General features: G+C 36.6%; 1 protein-coding gene across 1 annotated transcript in view; it reads left to right on the plus strand.

The window, feature by feature from the left end:
• LOC119543428 (ovostatin homolog 2-like) overlaps positions 1-2,421 on the plus strand; it is a 31,989-nt gene extending 29,568 nt beyond the window's left edge. The window contains exons 25-28 of the mRNA XM_037848246.1: positions 345-435; positions 800-868; positions 1,425-1,527; positions 2,237-2,421. Of these exons, the coding sequence (XP_037704174.1) occupies positions 345-435; positions 800-868; positions 1,425-1,527; positions 2,237-2,289 (316 nt within the window). The 3' untranslated portion in view covers positions 2,290-2,421. The remainder of the gene's footprint in view (positions 1-344; positions 436-799; positions 869-1,424; positions 1,528-2,236) is intronic.
• The last annotated feature ends 15,627 nt before the right edge of the window (positions 2,422-18,048 follow it).

Here is an 18,048-nt window from a genome sequence, read left to right on the forward strand (position 1 = left end):
AATCTAAGGCTAACATTAGTAGATGTAATATAAATTTATAAGCTTTTTCTATAAGTTCTGACTTTGCAGCCTCAGGCAAGCTTAAGAACAGGGTTTGCGGAAGTGCTAGGTTGAAATGATTCATTATTTGCTCTGACTTAAGTTGATTTGTGTCATCTCATCTTTCTTCACTCTGGAAGAGCCTATACTCAGATGCTTCAGAACAACTTCAGGTGCTTCCTCTTCAGCTTTTGCCTTTCTTCCAGACTTAGAGTCTATCTCCCTACCCACCATCCTCACCATGAGATGTCACCTTTCTAAGTTGATGTCTCAACTAGTGTTTTTTCATTTTCTTTCATTTTCAGATATACTGGCACTCGCAATAACTCCAATATGGTCATTGTTGATGTAAAAATGCTTTCAGGATTTACTCCAGTCTTGTCATCCATTGAGGAGGTAAAAATAGAAGCCGAATCTTCAGGGCAGAGAAAGCTATAGAATGTATAAATGAAATAATTGGTTAGTCAAACTGAATCATGGAATTCATCATTGAAACAAACTTACTCAGAGTCCATATTTCTATTTCTGATGGACTCCTTAATTCCTAGTAATTAGTCATTATTTTCCATGGTGCATAGCATAATGTATTTCCTTATTTAGTTCCTTCCTGTGCTTGGGAAAATATCAGGGCACTGTGGGAACATTCCATAAAATAGATTCTTGATAACTGGCTAAATAAAAAGCAAGAAGTATTCAATTCCAAAAGGATAATTTCATTTGTTCTAATATCTATCCCTCCCTGCCATTTCTTTCTTCAAAGCTTGGAAACAATGGCCGAGTGATGAAAACTGAAGTCAAGAATGACCATGTTCTTTTCTACCTGGAAAATGTAAGTTCAGCAATAATTTTCTGTTGTTTATAAATATGCCTGATAGGTTTCGTCAGAAATATGGGATGCTAAAAATTGCCCATGTTCTGTCCCACTAATCATCTTTTCCCTGTTAACTCTCAAGTTATTTCATATATACCTTGGATCCCTGACCAGATGGTTCCAGAGTGGAGGAACGCCTCTGTTTTTCATTTCTCCCAGGAGCTAACATAGTCTGGTCACAGAATGGATATATAATTCTTTTATAGCTTGTCTTGAACTCCAGCAGAGGCTGGTATGAGTTTTAGAGCCACCCTACATGAAGATCATTATCATTCACGCAACTGTCTACATTACTCTGCAGTTACAACTAAATTCTTTGTACCTCGATATAAGCAATGGAACTTAACATTGCATACAATTTAATATTAACTAAATCATTATTTTGCCATTATGTAAGGTAATGATACTCTTGATCCACTTAATTGAGTAGATCATGAATTTGGGGAGCTAATTTGCTAAGTGATTTTCTTTTTGCAGACCTGCTCTGTTATAATTATAATTGGTATCTTTATAGGTTTTTGATACAGCAAAAAGTTTCACTTTCTCTGTTGAGCAAACCAACCTTGTGTCAAACATTCAGCAAGCCCCAGTCATGGTCTATGACTATTATGAAAAAGGTAGGCTGCAAAAATCATGTCCTAATGCCCTGGGCTGCTAAATTTTCCCAAAACATCCTTGGTCTTCAAAGATCAAATAATAGATGGTTTATACGGTACGTGGATTTTTGTGTTTTTTTGTTTTTGTTTTTGTTTTTGTTTCTCTATTTTATGTCTTCTGACAGGGCCATTTTCTGATACCAGAGTTTTTCAACACTTAGAATCCTTCTGATATAATGCAAAAAGACTCCCCTTTAATTGAAGTATAAACCAGGCTAAGCGGCCTGGTATGTTGTTGTTGTTAATGCCAGGATTTACCATGCCATGCCACCTCGGTGGACTTTGATTTAAGAAAGCAAGGGGGCAGCATTCTGGAAGGGTTATAGGAAAATTGTGAGAGTTTTGTTTTCCAAAGCAATTACTAATATGTTGTAAAGACATGAAAGTTTTCTCTGGAATGTTAATGCTATTAATTTCGTGTTGAATGCCATGCGAAGTTTGTCAAGGAATATTTGAATTCTGGCTCTGTTATTTACAAACTCAAAATACTTCATCAAGCAACCTAAACTTTGAGGGGATAGTTCTCGATTCGTAAAATGAGGGAGGGAGTGACTCTCTTGCAAAATTATCAGAAATATTAGCCCTGGTGTGTGTACATTGTCTGACATAACCTGGGTATAGCAAGTTGGAACTTTAGTAAGGAAGTACTTATTTACACTTTATTTTCCAGATGACTATGCACTTGTTTTTTACAATATCGACAGCATTTCAGTTCCCCAGTGAGAAAAAAACAAAGCACAGGAAAAGGTAAGAAAATTACATACATCATGGACAGCTGAAAGCATACCTGGTAAGACAAAGAAAACCTAAGGAAGATAGAACAATGGATGAAGCAAAGAGAAGTTCCCGGTATTTCACAAGGTTTGTGCAGCTGCACATGCTAGATGAGTATATTGATAGTCATTAAGATTTGATTAATTTTTTTAAATAGCTTTAAAGAATTTACAGCTGTTTATCCACCTTTTATAAATCACTCTTGTTTGCTTTATAAGATGAAACATCATTAAATATATATATGTCATATATGTATTTGTATATGTACATATATGTTATTATATCTATAGAACTATATCTATATATGCAAACATTTATTTATTGTTTACACTATTTTTTAAATCCCAGGTGGAAACTACTTACTTTGAACCCACTCATTCTTCTGTCATTCCTGGGAGAGAACCATGAACCACCTCACATCTGGAATAGTCTGCAATCTGCTGTGACGTCTTGTCATACTTTATTTCTTTATTATCCCATTAAATGCTGTGATTTTGCATCTGAGTCTATGGTTTTCTTTTCTTCCAGTGCATCATTCATAGTTTTTCATTCTAGAAAACTCAGGGCCTGGTTTGATAGCAACCAAGATATTTTGCTTTATTGTTTTTAACTCTGAATTCAAGTTTTTGGACATTGTGGCATTCAGAATTTGGAATCCTCCAATATTTCAGAGAGAGAGAGAGAGACTAAGAGTGAGTTGAAAGGACTTCATGCTTACCAAGAAAAGGAAACAAAAGCAAAAAACCCTAGATCTCAGTGAAAGAGCATCAAAGGTTAGGTGGGAAAAGTACTTAGAGAAGCATTAGTAAATGAATGGATTTACTCTCGAGGTCTAGGGGATAATCAAAGCTTATTCTATCTTTTTAAAAATTATTTTATTGCTATGAGCTCATCACTTATGACTGATAATTAATGCTCAATGTCTATCCTTTGCCTAATTTAACACTACTGTTATAGCAAGGAATTAATATTGAGGGGAGGAAAGAAAGAAGCAGGAAAAATGAGGTTGGGAATGGAAAAAAAAATCTCTCCACTGGCTTTAATTCAGGTTTCTGACTCAGGCCTCTGTTGTAATACTGCTACAGATAAGAAAAAGCCATAGATAAATTTTATTGTTGTGGAGTTAAAGAATTTGAAAACAGGGTCTCAAATTCTGCTTGTTTGCAACAAATTAAATATATAGTGTTTTAGTCACAGGTAATTAGATTTATTTATGTGTGCTGCTTATAGTGCCTAAATTAAAGTGAGTCATTAATAAATCCTTATTAATTGATTTATCATGATGAACAACTGGTGTCGGTCCATATACACTGCAACAAAAAGTTGATTTCACTGTGTTAAAAATTACTTCATGGATGAACCTTGAAGACATAATGCTGAACAAATAAGCCAGGCACAAAAAGAGAAATATTATATGCTACCACTAATGTGAACATTGAAAAATGTAAAAAAAAAATGGTTTATAATGTAGAATGTAGGGGAACTAGTGATAGAGAGCAATTAAGGAAGGAGGAATGATAACCCAACAAGAACAGATAAACTATCGAGGGTAAATTTAATGTTCTGGGAATGCCCAGGAATGATTATGGTCTGTTAATTTCTGATGGTATGGTAGGAACAAGTTCACAGAAATGTTGCTATATTAGGTTTCTTTCTTGGGGTAGAGTAGGAACATGTTGGAAGTAAAGTAGTTATCTTAGGTTAGTTGTCTTTTTCTTACATCCTTGTTATGGTTTGTTTTAAATGTTTTTTATTGTGGTTTTTTTTTAATTTTTTTTGATATAGTTGATTTAAAAAAAGAGTTAATTAAAAAAAAAAATGAAAAAAAAAAATGCAGAGCCCCCTTAAGGAGCTGGTGGAGAATGCAGGGGTGTTGGCCTGCCCCGCCTTGATGGTTGCTGATGTGCTCACAGACATAGGGGACTGTTGGTTTGATGGGTTGAGCCCTCAACCACAGGACTTGCCCTTGGGAAGACTGTTGCTGCAAAGTAGAGGTTAGACCTCCCTACAGTTGATCCTAAGAGCCTCCTCCTGAATGCCTATTTGTTGCTCAGATGTGGCCCTCTCTCTCTAGCTAAGCCAACTTGGCAGGTGAAATCACTGCCCTCCCCCCTACATGGGATCTGACACCCAGGGGAGTGAATCTCCCTGGCAACGTGGAATATGACTCCGGGGAGGAATGTAGACCCAGCATCATGAGATGGAGAACTTCTTCTTGACCAAAAGGGGGATGTGAAAGGAAATGAAATAAGCTTCAGTAGCAGAGAGATTCCAAAAGGAGCCAAGAGGTCACTCTGGTGGGCACTCTTATGCACAATATAGACAACCCTTTTTAGGTTCTAGTGAATTGGAGTAGCTAGCAGTAAATACCTGAAACTATCAAACTACAACCTAGAACCCATGAATCTTGAAGACGATTGTATAAAAATGCAACTTATGAGGGGTGACAATGTGATTGGGGAAGCCATATGAACCACACTCCCCTTTGCCTAGTTTATAGATGGATGAGTAGCATACATCAGAAGCACCCAGGTGATGAGATTGCTGAGCCCCACCCCTAGAGATTCTGATTCAACAGGCCTGGATGGGGCATAAGAATCTGCATTTGTAACAAGTTCCCAGGAGACACTGGGATTCCTGGGCTCAGCACCACTCTTGGAGAATCCTTGTTCTAAGACTGTGTCTAGGGCATCAAGGTTATTCAAAGCTCCCCAGGTCTTCTACTGTTGAACCAGGGTTAAAAGCTGCCTCTCCAGACCCTTGCTATTGCAAGTGTGTGGTTAGAAGGACCGCATCAGTCAGCCTCACTGGGAACTTGTTGGAAATGCAAAATGTCAGGCCCCACCCAAACCTACCAAACCAGAATCCACATGAAAGCAAGATCCTCAGATGATGCATGTGCATATGAAAATGTGTGAAGCACTTCTTAGCCCATGGAGAATTCTTTTAGGGAACTCTACCCATCTTACTATAATTGTTCTTTCTGGTCACTGAACTTTGAGAACTCTCAATTTCTCCTTACTGAGCCAAAGAATCATATTTCAGCATTTTTATCTTGCCCACAACTTCCTGTATTTCTAGTTTTCCCCCATTCTTCTGATACCACCCAATATTCAAAAGAAAATATCCCTTTCTGTGTTTGTGGTAGACACTGGTTGCTCACCCAAAAGGCTTCCTCCTTTTCTTAAATTATAGAAATTGTTTTTTGTTTGGACAACAAGCTGCTCTTGGATGAACTGTGATTTTTTAAGCTAATCACATTATCACATTCCACAGTGATTGGTTGTCTACAGATCAAGTTCCCTGGAGCACAGCTTCTCAGATGGAGATTAGTGTGTAGAAAGTTTACTGGGCAAGACACTCAACACTGATACCTGTGAGGGAAGAGGGAAACAGAACTGTAGGGACAGAATTGAACTCAAAATGTGTCAGAGGATCCTATGGGGAGCTCTGGTACTGGAATGGTTTTTCAGAGTTGTCCCATCTTAAGGCAAGAGAGCCAGACCTTTACATCACCACAGCAACCATTACTGGAAATCCAGCTGCCCAGGGGGAGGAGGTGGGACTTGGGGAAAAAAAAATCCTTTCTGATGCCAAGGGCAATTCCCAGAGCTGGATTCAGCTGAGATTCAACAGCCACCAACCCTCCCAGCAGCTAGGGTTATGAGTGCCTCTTCCATGAATGGGATATCGAGAGCACACACTGTGTATCCACTATTTGGGTCTAGCAGTGAGAGACAGGAACCAGGTATGGCTAAGGAGCTATATGGGGATATATCTTATATATTGTCTGGAATGATTTTGCTCTCCAATGAAAGAGAGAGACACAAAAGAAAATTCTTCTATTGCTGACTCCTTTCTTCCAGATTGGGATATTGTTAGGAAGAAATAATCTTTGGCACTTCAGGAGCCAGACTGTGTCCAATAAAGGGAAATAGTATGGGTACACTAAGGAAGCCGATAGAAAGGAGTGTAAGAAACAGCCTTCATGGCACTGGTGAGCTGCTGAACAAATCTGGGTACTACCATCCTCAGAAGTTGTGCTAAATAAGATGATAATTATCCAATTTTTTAAAGTCTCAGTTAGTACTTCCCTCTGTTACTTGCAGCTAATAAATGTGCTCTTGTCGTCTCACCATTCATTCCTTTTCCAATTTCTTTCCCTTTTTCGCCTATATTACCTTCATATAAAACCTCCCCTATCTCCTTTTCTGAAGTCGTCTTAGATGGCTAATTCCAGGAAAATCATTTTGGGGAGGGGCCAGGGCAAGTTCCCACTGTGTGATTGTCCTGTGAACAATCACCCATTGTCCACAGTAGTGTTCTTCATGACGTAAGACTTTGGTGTATATGTCTGTGTGTACATGGGTGTGTAATATTTTGTCTCTGTAGGGAATTATCCAATGCTTCCTATGTATCATGCACTGTGCTAATCACTTTAAATATACCAACTTATTTAATCCCCACAAGCTTATTAGCTGCTCTTTTTATGATTCCAGTCAATGACAAGGCAAGAGAAGCACAGGGAATTTAAGTGATGCATCCAAAGTCACATATCGGGTGAGCGGTAGAACCAGGATCTAAACTGTGGCTGGGGGATTCCAGGGCCTTTGCCCTTCTCTATAACTGCCTCTCAAGGAGAGTTCTACACACAAACCAAGTTTTTAGTATATAAATATCTACAGGAGAGAGTGAGCAAAGGTAGTATATTCTGATGGCTACAAGAAAAGCATAACATCTTTTAGGTAAAGGAGTTACATTTGCTACAAACTTTTCCCATCAGGGATGTGCTCATTCCCAATCCCACTCTGCCTGAAAGACAATGGTTCCCTCAGCCTGCAAAAGCATCCTGGAAATTTTTATAACTTGTGGCAACGTTGATGCTAAAACCAATGTAGATTTACAAATGCCTTATTATTTTTAGTAATGGTAATTCCTAAGAGAAAACTGTGAGCTCTACCCCTAACACAGCCCTTCCCTGTGTTTCTTCTCTGCACAGACACAGGTCTTGAGGGAGAAGACAGATGGGCACTGCTTAGCATCTGCTGCATGAAATATCCATCCGCTGAGGTTGCCAGGAGAGGTCTTGTCAAGAACAGTCTCTGCAGAAGGCAGAACAAGTTCCCACTTGTTACATGACTAAGGGCTAGTTCCTGGCACATTTCTCCCAATATCTTTAGTCTCCATCTAAGATGAAACAATACGTAACACTGAATATTACACAAAGTGGTTACCCTCAAAGGTTTCAAAATGTTTACAGTTCTTTCCAAAAGTTTTATGTTTTCATAATATGGAAAATTATAAATACCACTTAGGCAATGACTTTAAAGAAAATGAAGTGGGAAAGGGGAAAAGAAGCAGGACAGAATAGAAGTTAGACTCCAAAAATTGACTTTGGAACTGAGAAAATACTGTTTCACTAAGACTAGAATCATAATTTCCTTTTCCTTTCCTTTTTTCTTTTCTATGTTTTATTACGTATATGCTCTTCAATCATTTTGTATTATAGACAAAGGTGTCTGGATATTAAATGTCTTTGAATATTAAATACATAAATATTTGCTGGAAACAATAGCACATGCTACCTAGTGTAAATACTATTGCAAGATATTAACAAGGGTATCAGACTTGAACTTACGTATCAGTTATTTGTTTAATTTTATAATTACTGAGCTTATTTTCTTGATTTCATAAAGGGAATTGCTGCTTTCTTGAAAACTTTTTCCCTTAAAGGCTACCCTAAATGCGGCTTTGGCTAGAGTCATGATATTGAAATTAGTTGCACTGATTCATATCTGGTTTAGAACTCTTTTTTATGGTAATCCTAAGGAGGCCTTATTCCAAGATTGCACTGTTACAGTTTGTGATGAAATACCTTTCATTGTTTCTGCTTTACAAGATGAGGAAACGGACATTGGAATGCATGTGAGTAGAAAAAGGGGGATTTCCCATATGTTGGGAATGTTATGCCCATTTTGCCTCACAGAAAATTCAAACTGCCATTTTCTCCAATTTCAGTACAGCCTTAACTTTACTAGTAATATTGTTCCTTTCTTGTAAATGGTGAAATCTTTGTCCATAGCAGAAGAGTATTTCCTCATGCAGTGCACTGAGAATCAGAAACAACTGCTCTGCATTTTCTACAGGAATAGCAGTATCAGTCATTGGATTTATCCTCTAAAGGCTGTGTTTGTCTCTCTGTGTGTGCACGCATATTTTTATGTCTTTGATGTTTCAGTTTTAAACAGATTATTTTACCTAATGTAGAAGGTGTGTTTGTGTTATATATACATACACACACATACATATATATATGCAAAATATATTTTTGAGATCGTGGGAGGCATCTAAAAGCAATGAGCACTCACAGATGCAATTAACTTACTATCAGAGGCAGATGTGAATAACATTAAGAGAATCATTCCATAAATATTAGAATTCCAGGAAAGAGGAAATAAACCATAATTCCAAACATAAGCCCAAGATAGAAAGTTAAAAAGGAAGGTATCATAAATTTTAGTTGCCAATTGATAATCCAGAGGATTCTTAGGTGGGTGAGCCAATGTAGTGAGCCCAAAGGTGAACATATACTTACTTACCAGAAGGCTATACATTGAAATATTTAATAATTATGATTGTCTACACTAAATCAGGTAGACCAGATTGCATGTGTGTATAAATATAAATTTAATTCACCTTACAAAAGGGAAGTGTTCTAAAAGTTCCCCCTCCTACTTGGCAAATTTACATATTTTCAGTGATTCATTTTTTTTTATGGAATTTCCCACGTTAGCCTTCCTGTTCTTGATTATAGCTTTGGACTTCAAGATTAGATGATAGTCTTAGAAAGCATTTGACTTCTGCTCACTACACCTCCTTACTGGTGTGATTTATGTTCTGCATTTTAATTAATAAAGATGTTCTAAACATAAGCACATGATTGACTGTGCTCTTCAAATATTAAGATTCAGATTTTGCCTTGGAGTATTTTATGGCAAGGGGCATATAACTCCAAAGGATGAATAATGGACAAGTAAAGACAGGTAGGTTTTGCTCTGGCTTTCCATAAGGGACAGCATAAGTGATCACCAACCTGAGACTGTTTCCCATCTGTGACGTAAAGAAGAATTCATGGATTAAAGGCATAAAGTCCGTAACTTTAGTGAAGTGAATCTGATGAATTTTCTTTAGGCTTGGAGGTAAAGAAGCACACAATATCAAGCTGTCTTTTTAGAAAAGGTAGGTAAAAATATAATACAAAAATGTAAACTAATATGTCATTAAGTTGATCATCCCCTGGATACCAGATGATGACTTATTTAATCCTTTTTAATTTTCTCGAATATGCAGCAGTGGGAACCCAGCAAAAGAAAAGTTGAAAACATGCATCTGTTTTTTCCTGCATCAAAATATCAGAGTCTTCTCTTTGGACAAAAGGATAGCACTCCAATAATTTTTTTTTCCTTTATAATTCTGGGGGTCAAAAGGGTTTAATTACCCTTCATACCACAGGGAGGGTTTAGAGAATGGAGAGAAGCCCTCTTTTGTGCTGGGAGAGTTATTAAATATTTGAAATAGCACTAGCATTCATTAAGTGGCTATATAAGGGCCTATTTCAGCCATTGAGAAACAAACATTAATAAAACACACAAGCTGCATCTTTGAGGCTCTCGGAGAAGTGGCAGACATAGCATAAAAATAAATATTTGTAGTATAACATGACGTTGAGTAATAGAGACATATACTTGAGTTATGGAAGCTTAAAGCAGCAAAATTAATTTCAGATGGGGGTTCATGAAAGTTTGAGCTGAATCATGAAGAATAAGGAAGTGTTTCTATCTGGCAGAAAGGAGGGAGACAAACTAACCAGAGAATATAACACATAGACCACATAAATATGCATGGAGAGATGGAAGAGTGTAGCACTGGTAAGGAATTCCCAGTAGTTTCATTGACTAAAGCACAAAGCATCTGTAGGGAAATGGTAGGCACTGAAGTTGGAAAGGTAGGTAAGAAACTTCTGAAGAATAAACTTACTAAAGAGCAGGAAATGACTTTGTCATGCATGACGAAATCACAGCAATCTTGAGATTGCCTTCCAAGAGCTTCTGGTATAGAACAAACCCCAGAGGTAAAGAAAGACAAATACATGGCAGTATTCTAGGAACAGAGATAAGAAAATGCAATGCCATGCAAGCCAAAAATGAAGAAATAAAAACTGAAAATAATGCTTCAATAAACTTTTCTGCCAAGATGTCTTTATTTCACAGACCATTAGACTTTGATCAGGCTCACTTGCATCCCACTCAGTTTCATCTCAAGGAGTGTCCTTGACTATGAATATTAGGGAGATTTCTTTATCTCCCAGAAGTCCGTTGAAGTTTCTAGAGGCAAATTGCTCCACCACTTTCCTGAGCTCTGTTTATCAAGGCATAAAAAAGGGTGCAACCTTGGCAAAGTAATGGGGCAAGAGACATCACAGGAAGTAAGACAAAATGGCTAAAGAACATTTTGTTATTCCTTTCTCAGGAGCATTGGGTACTAGCTTGCCTTATGTTTACATAGGTGACTGTATCTCCATTTCAAGGTAACAGTCTAAGAATCTCTAAGATGGCAGCTTCCCATGACAAATAAATTAGTCAATAAGTACCATTTTGTTATACATCTTGCTATGTTTGTAAACCTTTTGGAGCAATAAACAGTAATTCTTACAATAATAAATGTTGTTAGTTATCTTCATTTTTTGTATCTTCAGTGTTATATTAAATAATTGAGATTTGGGATTAATTATTTTCTCTTGATTTAGAAAATTGCCAGGCATTTTTTTGGTGTGCAAAGAATACATCTTATGGAAAATACAACCTAAACAGCTACTAATAAAAGAGTACATGCAAATACTTGAATCTGTTTTTAAATGTGAGCTTCCTTAAGTCTTTTTTTTATCATTATTTATTATTTGTTTCCATCATAATTACTGTATGGAACTACTGTCAGTCAGAAATGAGTACTGAGTTTTCAACACAGTTTTAGCTCTCAAGCAGGAAACAATTGTTCAGTACAATACAAATTGATTTGCAGTAATTGAATTTCTTGAAATGAGGTTAATTTATGTTAACACAAACTTACTCAGAGGTTTGTATTTTAAGTCTGGGAAGTGCTGATGCAAGACTTTTCGTAAATGAGATGGTGATATTCAAACAACACACCTAATGACATGTAACAGACATGGGTACTGGAAGGTGACTATCATTAAAAGAAAGTATCCAATTGGTCTATGAATGACTCAGGAAATCATGACCAAAGCTACCACATGAATATATAGCTCAACAGTTGGCTTTCCTGGCCAGTGAGAATGTTGGAGCTCCCAGAACTCTGATCTGCACCTGGATCAAGGATCATAGTCTGTTGGCTTCTTTTTTATTTTGCGGATCATGGTGTGGAAGAGAATACTTCTGGGCATTTTTCTCTTTCATCTGTCTCTTTCTCAGTCTACTAATGTGTAAGTGATTACATAGAGTTTTATCGTTACATGTGGAAACCAAATAGAATTTGGTGATAAAAATTCAAACTTTATTACTATTTTATTGCAGTAGTTGGATTTTAGATAATATTACCATTTTACAAAATGATTCAAATTTGCTAATTTGTACAGCAAATTCCAAATTTGAATGGCACTGTTCACTTCTGCCTAGTAGATATCCAGAATGCTGGTTAAGAGTTATAACCACTATAAATACTATACTTGCATTGTGGAAGAGGCATCAGGCTGCTGCTGGGGAAGGAAGTCGGGAAAACAGTAGGCAAATATGAAATGAAATGTGCAGTTTCAATTCAGGAGCAAAAACATTGTGTGGGGACACTCACAAGGCTAATCTTTATAGAACTAATGACTTAAATTAATTGCTGCTCTGTGTAATTGAGATTTTCCTTTTGGGTCCAGAAAATTCAATGCATAGGCCAACATTTTCCTTTTCATACATTCTGTGCCCTCAGATTTGACTTTTGTTGTATTGCTAACATTAAAATGTAGCAGTTTTCTTAAACTCCAAGAAACTTCCGTTAACAAAATAATTGCTAAGTAACTAGATATTTCTCTCCACTTTCATTTTTAATACTCTTGCTTAATTTTTATAGGCAGTATGTTCTGTTGGTCCCTTCTGTTCTGCAAGAAGGCTCCCTGGGTAGAGCTTGTGTCCAGCTTTTTAATCTTACTGAATCTGTAGTTTTGACTGTCTCCCTCAACTATGGTGAGGTCCAGACCAAAATACTGGAACAAAATGTTGTAGAAGAGAATTTCTTCAAACGCATCAGCTTTGAGGTAAAGTACTTCATTCTTCTTTAATGAAAAAGAATATTGCAGACGCATGAAAGCTACCCACATCACCAACTTTATAAGAACAGAGACAAGACCATTTAGCTGTGTGTGTTAACTTCTTTTGATTTTTGAAAAAATAGTGTGGTCCTCAGTTTGAGATGATAAGTACAGTCTGAAGTGGTGATGAGGGAATAAGACAAACCATGTAGCTTTACAACAGAAATTGTTTGAATGGAATGAGATATGAGAAGAGAAAGACTCTTGTATGGAGAAGAAAAGTTTTTAAGAAAGATGAAGGAGAATTAATTTAAAAGGGTGAGATAAGAAAGTGGTCAAGCAAGAGAAAGAATCGAGGTCAGTTATTCAAGAAACAGATAAGGCAAATTATGGATTAAAACTTTTAGTAATACTTAACCACAGTTAGTGGTTGGGATGTCTTGACAAAACACCAGTCTCATAAAGTATTTAATTTGCTCTCTAGGTTCCTGAGGCTGGAACTGACCCACTGGCACTCATTACATTCTCTGCTAAAGGAGCCACTCTGGACCTGGCAGAGAAAAGGTCTGTGGCAATCCGACTCAGGGAAAATGTGGTCCTTGTGCAGACAGATAAACCTATCTACAAACCTGGACAGAAATGTGAGTGCACCTAAATTACCTTATCCTCAGCTAATATCATGTGACATATTTGAACTGATGGTAAGCAATACAAGCTCAGCAGACTGGTTGCATTAAAATCCATTAGAGAGCTCACTTAAAAATGCAGATCACATAATCTCAAGGCCAGAGATTCATTTTCCACAAGTCTGGTGATAAGGAGTTTTGAACACTGTATTTTTAAATGGCTCCCTAGGTGGTTCTGATACCATCCAGGTTTGGGGATTACTTTGTTTTAGTTAAAGCAAGCTTAGGAGCTCACAGTTGAATTGGAGGTAAAACAGTGGCCAAGGGGATCAAGAACATATTAGGAGACACCCCTAGGGACTAGAAAATTTCCCCAGGATAGAATGATCAGTATGACACTGAATTAAGCTGAAAGGCCTCCTCTCTTCCAACTGGGTCTGCAAGGAGTTAGTGGACACAGATATCTAGAGTCAAAAGAAAGACATTTTTGATGAGATGAATGACGCATGAGAAAGCACAGGGGTAGAATTAATCCAAAAACTGCCATAAGATGAAAAGTGACATATAGGAAGTGAAAGAAAAAAAATTTGAAGGGAGAAAAACAAGTTGAGGTGGATAAAATCGTTGAAGGGGGCAGAAAGGCCATTTGCATGCCAATAAGTAGGGCCCACTGAGAATCACTACAGGTTTGAAAAACAGACCATGATGGCAGCCATCTGAGGAAGATTATTCAGACCAGTGTGCAAATTTTGTTGAAGCACAAAGAGAGTGTCTCAACCCATTGATATCTCTCTGCAGTCTTTTGATGAGCAGTTCAACAAGGGCAGTAGGCATGAAAATGAGGAAAAAAATTAAGTATCTTTCTATATTCTTATTATTCATATAGGCCTATTTTGGAATAAAAACAAAATAAAAAGTTTTACTCTTTTTGATTGATGACATGGCCGATTTTTTCATTTAGCTTGCAATTATATTCAAAGATTCCTAATATATATGCAATATAAAAATTGTCACCTGGCCACCATACTCAGGTTTAAATATTTATTGATGTGAAAAGAATATAAAGCTGCATATTTTATTTTTGAGATATGTCTTGAAAAATCCCATGCATTTATACTTTTGAAGTTTAATAAATGCACACTAGCAAAGCTATCCTCGTATAAGTCAATTTTTACATTTATTTATTCATTTAAGCTGAAAGTATTTTTAATATTCATAGTATGTCTTCCTCAAAGCATTTTAACTGTCTGACAAAATATTAAGAAAAATAGTAGTATATCAATTTGTGTCCCCTGTGATATATTCACTCTTTCCCAAACACTTTTGCAGGATTACTAGCTCTAGTTTTGAAGCAAGAATGAGAATATATTTTTTAAAGTGATGGAGTCTTTTTAAAAACAAACACTTATTTTTCTTTCAACTACTTCTGCCTTATTTTTCTTTCAACTACTTCTGCCTAGTTGTTTCCTCCAAATATCACAAGGACTTGGGAAGCTACAAATAGTGGTTCTCAAACCCTGGTTAGCAAAATATTTACTTAGGAAGTATGTGAAAAGTCAAATTACTCTGAGGGTGAGCATCAAGAGTTGGACTTTTAAAAATAATTTTCATCGGTGGTTTTGATGCTGAGATTCAGTAGACACACTCTGAGAAATCCTGACAGGAAAAAAAAACTTTTTGATGTTTTGCCCACTGGCTGGCTGACTAGCACTCAACAAGTGAGGCAGGTATGGTGAGTTGGGGAATTATTATAATTAGAGCTGGCTTGGATACAAACATGCTGCAATCTCAGTACGTAACCTGAGGGAGTTGATGAAGGCATGTTGTATTTGGAGCCCTTCCCTTCACTTCTCCACCCTTCTAATCCACCTTTCCCTGCCCTCTGCCTCATGCCATCACTTCACGGCAGCCAGGAAAGGAAGCGTTCAGTTCAAGACTGAGGTACCAGAGGGGAAATGAAGGATGAGACAAGAGAACCAAGGAATGGCTCAGTTTTAAATTTGGGGGAGCATCAACAACTGTTGAGCAAAGATCATGAGTTTAGATAATGCAGGAGTTACCCAAGAAGAGGATTATGTATAGTTGATACATGGAGAATGCCCAAGTTCACCTACCCAGTCTACCCCAAGTACCAAATCTACCACGCAAAATGAAACCCATATGGCTGAATCTGATAGGCTAATCTCTTTGATAGGCTTTATTTCCTGATAAAGATATTTCAAGGACAGACAGGGCTGGGCATAACACAGAAGGTTTATAGGATTCTTGATAAGGAGAATTGGGGAAGCCAGGGGTTGGTAAACATGCTACTACTTCAAACAGCCCATTTTCTGTCTTGTACAGGACTTAATGTACAAAGAAATGGTTATAATATAGCATGGGATATGAATAATCAGCCTTAAACAACTGAGAGAATATCCAATTTCCAAACAATTGATCTTCAGTGATTGAAATTTAATGCTGCAAATAATCATTGTTTAACTAAGGTCATTCTCCACTTTTGCTAAAAAGTATATTGCCTTATTGACTATGACTTTATTTTAAAGCTTCAAAGCCCATTTAGAATGTTGTAGCTTCCTATGTGGCCACCATTTGCATTTTGATGTCTATATACATTCCTCTTTCCTTCTCTCCCTGAGAAATTGCAAGAGATATGACTCAATCCAGACCAAATATTCTATAGGAAGATAGTGATAGTTAAGTTATTGCAAATTTGGCCAATTAACCTTCTTAAAGAGAGGACCCATAAATTATCTAGGTATATATTTTTTAACTTTGTAATTTTCAGCTTCATATTTGGTAGCTATCATACTCAGAAATATACATTTGTAATTCATGAATTCATTGAAGTCCTGGTTTGCCTGGAATTATCTGCCAGGCTGAAAACTGCATACTTGCTTTCCAGCTTTTCTTGAATGTTGTCATCACTTCTGTCCAAACTTGCCCCAAGATCAAAGGAAAAACAAACTATATAATTTAACTCAGACATCAGAAACAAGGACAGGATAATCCCAGAAACAATCTATTCACCTGCTATTTTACAGGCAGTGCCTCTGGGAATGGCCTTAAGAAATTTTGAATTAGTCCTATATAGTATAATTTCAGCTTGCAAGAAGTCACACCCATAAAATAATTGCCACCAACTTCTTGATTCCTAAAATTGTATAGTAGAGTTTCATTGAATTGAATCATGGAATATAGTAAGAGTTTCATTGAATCATTGACTAGTTTTTATCCCTGCCAGAACATAAGATTTATAACAATAAGCTATTTTCTAATATTTAAACTTTAAATTCAATAAATTTTCATTCCTCCCTTGAAAATACACACTCAGAGGTAAATCTATAAAGACACTGGGCATATGACTTGGTGAAAAAAAAGGTTAACCAAAAATCTGAAAGATGCTTTAAGCCCCTAAAAGAAACATCTTAAACTTCGTAGAATTGAGAAGGGGCAGTTATTTGAGCTTACCTGCTAACCCAGAGAAAACCATAGCATTCCTACTCCCTAGAAAACAATACTGTACCTACACTGACAACCACTAACATTGCCTGAAGAAGTAGTTTTGTGTCATTTTAGCAATTTTGTAGTCTCATGGCCATTGTTTCACTAGAAATATCTGTGATGTACATGAACTTGAATTACATGTGAAGCGAAAATATATTTATATGCACAATTTTAATTAATGAAAATATCCTCCCCAATTTTTTTAATGGGCTATTTTTTATGGTTTTCATAGTTTTACAGCTGGCAAGTTGAATATTATAAGCTATTTAGCTATAGCTGCATAGGGGCTATACCTTAAATAGTACACAGAAATACATGTCACCATTTATCAAGATAAGTCCTGAATTAAATGAGCTTTGAATTGAGATTTTCAAGAAGACATCTCTCACAATAAGAATGCTCTCCCTATAAAATAAATAATAATAAAATTTATCTATATGTGATCTGTTATTATGTAGCTATCTCAAGTATTTTGTGGGTGGTTGATATAATCCTAAAATACTTATTGTGGCCTATGTTAATTTTAAAAAGAAGGGAAAATACAGTGTCATTAAAGAGACTCTACATGGAAAATACATGCATAGATGCAACACATAAGCCATATATAGAGTGTTTTGGGATATCATTTCTATAAGTAACTCATAGTTTAACTTGTTTCCATCTAAGGGGATTTTTCTTAATTTTCTCTCATGAACATGTATTATTTTGCATTAAACTATTTCCAGTAAAATTTAAATATCCCCTATACTATTGACCTTATGAGAATTTTTTTCTTAATTCCATGCAAATTTGTCCTTCAAATCAACAGTGAATGATGTGGTAGTAAAATACCTGGTAAAATCTTCATACTTTAATATGGTTGAAATAAATCAACTCAATCGACAAACGTTTATTGAACCACCCTTGCTGTGTGCTGGGTAATCTGAAAGACTATGTCCATACAAAGGTGAGCAACTAAACAAAATTCATAAGCAGGAAACTGTCTAGGGAGATCAACATCAGAAACATCTATAATGCAATGTGTAAACTGCCATGTGGTGGCCTGGACAAAGTATGGTGGAAAGACAGAGAAGAAAGTGACTAATACTTCAGGTAGTAAAAGAAGTGTGTCACTGGGTTGCAAAGGAATGCATTCAGAATGAAAAAGGGATAGGGCAACGCAGTCTTCAGCATAGTGGGCTCCAGTTTAGCTGGAGAGAATTTAAAAAGGAGTTATGCCAAGCTTCCAGTGGTGAGGCAAAACAGAGGTGCTACTCTTGATAT

This window comes from Choloepus didactylus, chromosome 8, assembly GCF_015220235.1.
Source record: "Choloepus didactylus isolate mChoDid1 chromosome 8, mChoDid1.pri, whole genome shotgun sequence".
In the NCBI taxonomy this organism is placed as follows: Eukaryota; Metazoa; Chordata; class Mammalia; order Pilosa; family Megalonychidae; genus Choloepus; species Choloepus didactylus.